The sequence below is a fragment of the Phyllobates terribilis genome, unplaced genomic scaffold (genome assembly GCF_046119375.1).
Source record: "Phyllobates terribilis strain yellow unplaced genomic scaffold, ASM4611937v1 Scaffold_9__5_contigs__length_417890890, whole genome shotgun sequence".
In the NCBI taxonomy this organism is placed as follows: Eukaryota; Metazoa; Chordata; class Amphibia; order Anura; family Dendrobatidae; genus Phyllobates; species Phyllobates terribilis.
Window position 1 is genome coordinate 331,143,839 of NW_027362769.1, and position 9,632 is coordinate 331,153,470.

The 9,632-nt window shown below is 40.2% G+C and overlaps 1 protein-coding gene across 1 annotated transcript; it reads left to right on the plus strand.

The window, feature by feature from the left end:
* The first annotated feature begins 5,291 nt into the window (after positions 1-5,291).
* On the plus strand, positions 5,292-8,811 carry LOC141162178 (parvalbumin beta-like). Its single transcript, XM_073647995.1, has 5 exons — positions 5,292-5,429; positions 5,853-5,920; positions 7,544-7,676; positions 8,032-8,141; positions 8,464-8,811. The coding sequence occupies exons 2-5, from the start codon at positions 5,860-5,862 to the stop codon at positions 8,487-8,489; spliced, it is 330 nt and encodes a 109-aa protein (XP_073504096.1). The 5' UTR covers positions 5,292-5,429; positions 5,853-5,859; the 3' UTR covers positions 8,490-8,811.
* Positions 8,812-9,632: the final 821 nt, after the last annotated feature.

Genomic DNA, 9,632 nt, shown 5'->3' on the forward strand with positions numbered 1-9,632 from the left:
TCAGCAGAGCGTTGTATAAATTTGGCGCCAATCTCGCTGATTGGTCACGGCTGGTAGCCGCGACCAATCAGCGGAGCGTTATTTAAATTTGGCGCCAATTTCGCTGATTGGTCACGGCTGGGAGCCGCGCCCAATCAGCAGAGCGCTGTTTAAATTTGGCGCCAGTCTCGCTGATTGGTCGTGGCTGGCGTCCGCGCCCAATCAGCACAGCAGTGTTTAAATGTGGCGCCAAAATCGCTGATTGGTCGCGGGCAGCGTCCGCGACCAATCAGCACAGCAGTGTTTAAATATGGCGCCAAGATCGGTGATTGGTCGCGGCCGCTATTTAAATGTGGCGCCCAAATCGCTGATTGGTCGCAGTCGGCTGGCGGCCGCAACCAATCAGCAGAGCGTTGTTTAAATTTGGCGCCAATCTCGCTGATTGGTCACGGCTGGAGTCTGCGACCAATCAGCAGAGCGTTGTTTAAATTTGGCGCCAATCTCGCTGATTGGTCGCAGCTGGCGTCGGCGAACAATCAGCAGAGCGTTGTTTAAATTTGGCGCCAATCTCGCTGATTGGTCGCGGCTGGCGTCCGCGATCATTCAGCAGAGCGTTGTTTAAATTTGGCGGCAATCTCGCTGAATGGTCGCGGCTGTAGTCCGCGACCAATGAGCAGAGCGTTGTTTAAATTTGGTGCCAATCTCGCTGATTGGTCGCGGCTGGCGTCCGCGATCAATCAGCAGAGCGTTGTTTAAATTTGGTGCCAATCTCGTTGATTGGTCACGGCTGGAGTCTGCGACCAATCAGCAGAGCGTTGTTTAAATTTGGCGCCAATCTCGCTGATTGGTCGCAGCTGGCGTCGGCGAACAATCAGCAGAGCGTTGTTTAAATTTGGCGCCAATCTCGCTGATTGGTCGCGGACTCCAGCCGTGACCAGTCAGCAGAGCGTTGTTTAAATTTGGCGCCAATCTCGCTGATTGGTCGCGGCTGGCAGCTGCGCCCAATCAGCAGAGCGTTGTTTAAATTTGGCGCCAATCTCGCTGACTGGTCGCGGCTGCCGTCGGCGACCAATCAGCAGAGCGTTGTTTAAATTTGGCGCCAATCTCGCTGATTGGTCGCGGCTGGCGTCCGCGATTAATCAGCAGAGCGTTGTTTAAATTTGGCGGCAATCTCGCTGAATGGTCGCGGCTGGAGTCCGCGACCAATCAGCAGAGCGTTGTTTAAATTTGGCGCCAATCTCGCTGATTGGTCGCGGCTGGAGTCCGCGACCAATCAGCAGAGCGTTGTTTAAATTTTGCGCCAATCTCGCTGATTGGTAGCGGCTGGCAGCTGCGCCCAATCAGCAGAGCGTTGTTTAAATTTGGCGCCAATCTCGCTGATTGGTAGCGGATGGCAGCCGCGACCAATCAGCAGAGTGTTGTTTCAATTTGGCGCCAATCTCGCTGATTGGTCGCGGCTGGAGTCCGCGACCGATCAGCAGAGCGCTGTTTAAATTTGGCGCCAGTCTCGCTGATTTGTCGCGGCTGGCGTCCGCGCCCAATCAGCACAGCAGTGTTTAAATGTGTCGGCAAGATCGCTGATTGGTCGCGGGCAGCGTCCGCGACCAATCAGCACAGCAGTGTTTAAATGTGGCGCCAAAATCGCTGATTGGTCGCGGCCGATATTTAAATTTGGCGCCCAAGTCGGTGATTGGTCGCGGGCAGCGTCCGCGACCAATCAGCACAGTAGTGTTTAACTTTTGCGGCAAGATCAGTGATTGGTCGGGTCCGAAGACCGCGAGCAATCATCGAATCGTCTTGGTGAGAACCGGGGAGCGGCGCTGCCTGTGCGGCTACTTCCGCAGCGAGAACCCGGGACATGAGCGGGCGCTCGCAGCAAAAGTATCCCGACCCGCAGCGCTGCTCCCCGATCCTCCCTTCCGCATGGAGGTCAGCGACGCCGGCGGTCCTTCCGCTGCTACCGGCCGGGAGATGAGCGCCTCGCGCCGGTCATCTCCCGGCTGCATCTCCGTCCCGCAGATGGGTCCGGCGGTCGAGGTCCTTCTGCTGGTACCGGCCGGGAGATGAGCGCCTCGCAGCGCTCATCTCCCGGCTGCATCGCCGCTCAGCTCCGTCCCGCAGATGAGCAGCTAACGGCCGCCATCTTTTTTCAGAAATCCCGCGGCGCTGATTGGCCGCTGCCGGACCAATGAGCGACGCGGGATTTCCTGGACAGACAGACAGACAGATAGACAGACAGACAGACAGATGGGATAAGACGATTATATATATAGATATATATATATATATTGTAGGGGGTTCATCGGATATGCACTAGCACAAGGTTTTTAGATCAATACAGAATAAAGTTTATTGTCCTGTGATTTGTGGTCAGCTTCTCTGTCCGCCAAACCACAGCGGATACACCTTTTCTCCAGGTGTTCAATTTCTTTTTAAGAAGTAGGTGGCATATTTTCTAAGATTATGTACTTAATCCTTTACTTGTATTTCATGGTTTGTTTTACACACTTTCGAATCTCTATTTCAGAACTCTTTCCCTTCTGTAGATAATTTACACTCTGCTCTGCCCTCCGGTTCTTTAGGAGGAACGTGAAGTGCTCGACGGTCTTTCAGGCAGCATAGGTCCGAGTTGTCATTTTTTAGTCTGTGTTTAGGGCTATCTCAGCTCACGCAGGAACCACTAAGCACTGTGGGGGTCAGGAGGATCACTAGTCTGTATAGCAATTGGCAGGGTCAGTTGCAGTTTTTAGTGTGTTACCTATTTTCCCAAGAGAGTTGCTACATTATCATAACATTCCTTCATAAACCTAACACCTACCAAATGAAAACAGCTTTTCTCCAGTACAAGTGAAGAACATAAACAGTCCTTTCTTCAGGCACAACGAAACAAAGTAAATGTAGCAGCCTGACCAATTTCGCTATTCCAGGCAGTAACAAATCAAGCAGTTTTAAACGTATTCACGAAACACACCTCTGTTCAGCTCCAGCGCAAACTCCACAACTCAACTCTGCTGAACTAGCTGCTGTTATTAGGGCTGTAAGATCCAGGCTGGAGTATGGGAACGACCTGTCCCGCCCAGGCTCTTTTGGTTGCTGCTAATTCCCGGACCCAAAATCCAGTTGGATTAAATCCCTCTAAGTAACCCAGTGTACTGGCACAGACTTTACAAGGCCAATCACATTGGTGACACATATCTGCAATCCAGGAAATGACCTCTTGCTTTCTTAAAATATATATACAGTGTTTCAACACACACCAGAAACTTATCTTAGAATCCAGAGATCTCACAGAATGATTGATGTTTTTTTTCAACAGTCTACCTCCACATCGGTAACTTCAAGATGCACCTATAAACCTATCAGACCGCAACTCTCACAATATAAAAATCCCAAAGACAGAAGCCTGAAGGAAATCTGAAAAAAAGAGAATATGTTAAAAGCGTTAATGGAGTGGCTCCACTTGAGTTTCATCATTTGTCTATTCCCGGATCTTGTGTTGTACAGGATGCAGTGACATCAGCGGTGTGATGATGTCACTGCATCATGCTTCCTGCTCGGGGCTGCTGACATTACAGGTTAGAAAATGCCTCAGCTGCCCAGCTCTTCATGGGATTATGGTTAGATAAGTATAAGGTTTGTTTATTACATGTTTAAAGGTACAAAGGTGGAGATTTTTATTGGTGAAGGCCATAGTGGAGGTAGACATTACTGTTTTGGTGCTGAAAAGGGGCATCAGTCCTTTTTGGGGGGACATTTTTACTGTGAGGTGGTCATTATTGCTGTGTTAGGGCATTATTGACGTACTGGGAGGCACAAAGGACATAGATGAAAATCATTGTGTATGACCTCTACCAACAATGTGGGATTTTTAAAGGAGTGGTCCACTACTACTACTACTGGGAAATATAACTGGATGGTGAAAAATTATAGTGTATATTGCATATCTTCCCTGCAGGAAAGAAACCCATGGCTTACGTCAGCTGGAAACCTCAATGGAGAATATGACATTGGTGAACTTGTACTTGTCACTTGATGATAGGTATAATTTGGGGTAGTGGGAGGTTGTTGTTTTAGCTATGGTACACCCTTTATACAGTTTTGCTCAAAAGTTTACATACCCCGGCAAAATTTTTCCTTTCTTGGCCTTGTTTCAGAGAATGTGAATGATAACAAAAAACCTTTTTCTCCACTCATAGTTATTGGTTGGGTGAAGCCATTTATTGTCAAACTACTGTGTTTTCTCTTACTGTGTTTTAACCAATAACCATGAGTGGAGAAAAAGTTTTTTTGTTATCATTCATATTCTCTGAAACAAGGGCACGAAAGCATAAATTCTGCCGGGGTATGTAAACTTTTGAGCACAATTGTATATGTCCCTATTTACATTTCTAAAAATCATAACCAATAATAAAAATTAACACATTGCAGCAAAACGACCATATAAATGCTAAGATTAAGAGGGACAATGTACATAAAAGGCCACGGAGCAGGGTTGTCCTAGGGCTTCAGACAGCAAGTTCAATCTTCTGGGGGGAAAGTAACTTCACTGCACCAGTCTGGATATATCCTGCGACTTGTGAGAGGGAATTACTTAGTCCATGTAACACAAGATTTGTAAGTGGAGGCTGAAGACAGCACATTCATTTGCTTGGCATCTATTCCCCATGTCCCTGTAAGAAACTTATTAACCCCTTCAAGGGGGGCAAGCTGTCCAAACCCGATAACGGAGACTGTAAATGACCCTTTAAATTTACGGAATTTTTTTTTTTTTTTTAAATGTCAACCAAAGCAAATGCATGCACGTTGACACACACGAGCAATATGTATCTATGTAAAACTCCGTCCTCGCCAATGTCACCACTTCATGTCCTTGAAAGAAAGTACAGTAAAACTTTTTTAGATGTTGTTTAAATTTGGGGTAAAAAAGAAATACAAAATTAAAAAATTTCTGTTTTAATGTATCTTTTATGGTAAGGTAGGGAATGTACGTGTTTATGCTTGTTCTCGTATCGCACCGTTTAAGATAACGGGTTGTTTTAGCGCAAGACGTTCCATGTTGTCATGTTGTGCTCCAGTCCGTAACCTGTTAAATACCGCGCATCTTTCCATGTTCGTTAGGAAACTTTACTTAACAAAGTGGGATTTCTTTTTTCCTGTTTCCTGCTCGAAGAAACATTACCTCCCCCAATAGTTTATATTTAATGCATCTTACCACTTATCTTGTTGCATTTGCTAATATCATATGTATACTCCGGAGATAAAAATAGTGCTAGATGATTAGTTAGGCAAGTTCACTTGACACCATTCCCTATCTGTGACGCTGGGAACCGAGATCTGTATATGGTATGCAACTTAAAGTATATATAAATGGGGTTTGCCTGGTGGGGACACTCAGCAAGCACTCCACTGCCAAGCAGATAGCCTCCCTGCCCAGTCCAAAACACTACAAGGTAAGCCATCATACGCAGACACATGGGACTTAGCAGATGAAGGAAAGGTCTACAGCAGAAGACCGGGACTGAAGACCACAAGGATCAAGGAATATAGAAAATAAAAAGAAAATTATAAAAAAATAAAAAAAAAACACTTAAACTTTTGCGGACTGAAGAGTGAAACAAATTCAATGAAATTCACAATTTTTGATCATTTATATTGCATAAATATAACACAATTGTACATATAATTTTTAACTCATATGGAAATGTTTGAAATAATGAATCTCGACCACTCAATCACTCTTCAATTGGCAGAAATTTTAAGTGCCTAGTGAAGCAGAATATCCAGATCTTTAGAAATTTCTCGATTGCAAATTTGAAATTGAAAGTTTTGATTCATTTTTAATTAATTTTTTTTTTTAAATGTTATACTTGCAGAACCACCATGTCTATCACTGACATTCTCTCCGCCAAGGACATTGATGCCGCTCTGGCCAGTGTACAGGGTAAGTCACCTTAACAAGTTATTTTTTTTTTATAAGGAGCAGCAGCACTTAAAGCAATAATACACAGTTCCAAAATATTTATTAATAGTATTGAAATAGTGATTTTTTTTAAAGATAGTTGATAACATTTTTTGTAAAGAGATCATAAGATACTGGGGTGTAACAATAAGGGGTTCACAAGTGACAGTAAGACTTGGGCCCTAAATAAAGAGAAGGGCCCAAAGGTCATTTGCCCATGTGAAAAAAAATCTGTGCTGTAAATGATGTCTGAAACCATGTTTTATATTTTGCTTTTGGGGCCCATGAGCTTAAGTTATGGCTGAGATAGATAGATAGATAGATAGATAGATAGATAGATAGATAGATAGATAGATAGATAGATATGAGACAGATAGATATGAGATAGATAGATAATAGAGAAATATGAGATAGATGGATAGATATGGGATAGATAGTAGATAATTTATGAGATAGACAGATAATAGATAGATAGATAGGATAGGATAGATAGATACTAGATAGATAGAGCTAGATAGATAGATAGATAGATGGATAAATAGATAGATAGATAGAGCTAGATAGATAGATAGATAGATAGACAGACAGACAGACAGACAGACAGACAGACAGATAGATAGATAGATAGATAGATATAGATACATGGATAGATAAATAGATAGATAGTTATGGGACAGATGATAGATAGATAGATAGATAGATAGATAGATAGATAGATAATAGGTAGATAGTTATGGGACAGATGATAGATAGATAGATAGATAGATAGATAGATAGATAGATATGAGACAGATGATAGATAGATAGATAGATAGATAGAAAAGCAAGAAAAACCAAGAAAGATAGCAATCAATATAAAAAAGATAGGTCATAGCTAGATAGATAGAAAAAAGGCAAGAAAAACAAAGAAATATAGCAATCAAGATAAAAAGATAGATATGATAGATAAAAAGCAAAAAAAACCAAAGACAGCAATATAAAAAAGATAGGTCATAGATAGATAGATAGAAAAAAGGCAAGAAAAAACTAAGATGTATAGCAATCAAGATAAAAAAGATAGTTATGATAGATAGATAGATAGATAAAAAAAGCAAGAAAAACAAAGAAAGATAGCTAAAAAGCAATCAAGATAAAAAAGATAGATAATAGATACATAAATAGATTAAAGATAAAGACAGAAAAAAAGTAATAAATAGATATAGATAGAAAAATAGACATCAACTTATAAAATAAAGGAAACCTTATTTGTTTTTTGTTTGCATGAATACCAAAATTACTGGATAAATGTGTAAGGAAATGTTCCTGAATGTGCACATTAATCCTTAAAGTGGATGTGTGAGATTAAAGTATGAAGTTTGTCTGCTTTTTTTTTTTTTTAAACAGCGCCACTCTGGTCCGCAGACTATATCTGGTATTGCAACTCATCTCCATTCACTTGAAAAGTGATGAGCTGCAATACTACACACTGCCCATAGACAAGAGTGGCACTTTTTCTAAACCTTCAATCTTGTATAATAACTTTTTTTCTTTTATTCTTCGTGTCTGTACCCTTGATCACCTTTAATGGAACTTTTTTTTTTTTTACTTTGAATTTTCTTTCTACAGCTGACAACTCCTTTCAGTACAAATCATTCTTCCAGAAGGTTGGTCTGAGCAGCAAGTCTGCTGATCAGGTCAAGAAAGTATTCGAAATCCTTGACAGGGATTGCAGTGGATTCATTGAGGAAGACGAGCTTGCGTAAGTGGACAGATTAAATTGCTTTTTTTTTCTTAAAAAGTTTTCTTAAAATGTTCCTAAAATTTCAGAAGTCGATTATTACAATGTACTATGACTATAACTAATTAGTAGTTTATAAGTGAGCGCCATATAACCTGTAACTGGAGTGGTGGGGGATGTGGGATGCTGGCAATCACCTCTGCCCCGGGTGCCAGAGGAGGCGTCAACAAGCCACTCTGCTTTAGCCAAGGGTATTTAGGTATAGGCCGAGGGCTGTAAACTGAATATTTGCCCAGGTGATGAAAACCTAGTTACAACTCTGCATAACCGGAGACGTCAAAGAACTATGACACAAAAATATTTCTTTTATTATCAGACTCTTCCTGCAGAACTTCAAGTCCAATGCCAGAGCTCTGAACGATGCTGAGACCAAGGCTTTCCTGAAGGCTGGTGACTCTGATGGTGACGGCAAAATTGGAGTAGATGGTAAGTCTTCCCCCCACCCCTATATCCAATGCTATTAGAACTTTTTTTTTCTGAAATATTTTATTATATAACTTTATGGGGAAAAAGTTTGGAGTGTTCTCAAAATTTTTAAAACTATATTTTCTTGGCCAAATAATGCTACATAGAAATAACTTTTATGAAATATTGTATTCTAGTTTGTGAAAACTCCAAAATATTAGAAAAAAGAACCTTAGAAAAAAAATTTTTTGAATAATTTTCGAAGCAGGAAAATATTGTTTGAATTAACAAAATGTAACAATGAGTAACAATAAGTAACAATTCTCTTTCTGTTACATTTCAGAATTCCAGGCACTGGTGAAGGCATAAACAGCCCAAGACCAAAAGAAAGAAAAAAAAAAGATGACAAGGACTGAACCCCTCAATTTACACCCAACAGGCACCTCATTCATGGCTGGCACTTATTTGTGCATTTTTATACTGTCTCATGGCATTGGTAAAATGCCTGTATGTTAACTCTTTCTGGGACTATTGAAATATCTAACAATGTACAGGTACTCTGCTCATTCGATATTATGTCTTAAGTGTTTTTGGATGGCGCTTACTGATTTCAACCAATCACAATGTTCAAGTTGTGGCTGGAAGAAGGAAAAATAAAAATCAAAAATATTTAAATAAAAAATAAAATTGGTCTTTTGGTTTACTTTTGTCTTTATACAGAATTTGGGGATATTTTAAGAATACATAATAAATATGAAAATAGATGGAATATAGATAGATATGAGATAGATATATGGATAGATAGATAGATAGATAGATCGATGATGGATAGACAGAGTAATATAAGATGTTTGCTTCATAGTGTTTGTTGCATCATATTTCATATATGATAGAAATTAAACATAGATAGATAAATAGATAGAAGATAGATACGATAGATTGATAGATATTAGATATATAGATAGATAGATAGATATGGGATAGATAGATAGATAGATAGATATATAGATAGATAGATAGATAGATAGAAAGATAGGTAGATAGATAGATAGAAACAGTGCACAAAAAAATTGTGCAAAAAAGGGGACTTTTATTATGCCGGTAATAAAAGTCCACTTTTCTGCGCAATTTATTGGATCTTTTTCATAATTTCTATAATTGTAAAAGTTGTGTTTTTGTTTAAGGAGATATGGATAGAAGGAATAGATAGATAGATACTAGATAGATAGATAGATAGATAGATAGATAGATAGATAGATAGATAGATAGATATGAGAAAGAGGCAGTGCACAAAAAAATTGTGCAAAAAAGTGGACTTTTATTACACTGGTAATAAAAGTCCACTTTTCTGCACAATTTATTGGAGTGTTGAATCTTTTTCATAATTTATATAATTATAAAAGTTATGTTTTTGTTTAAGGAGACCCTGCAACCAAAGTATAACTTTCTGGTGCTGTTAAACTGCATTTTTAGATAGATAGATAGATAGATAGATAGATAAATAGATAGATA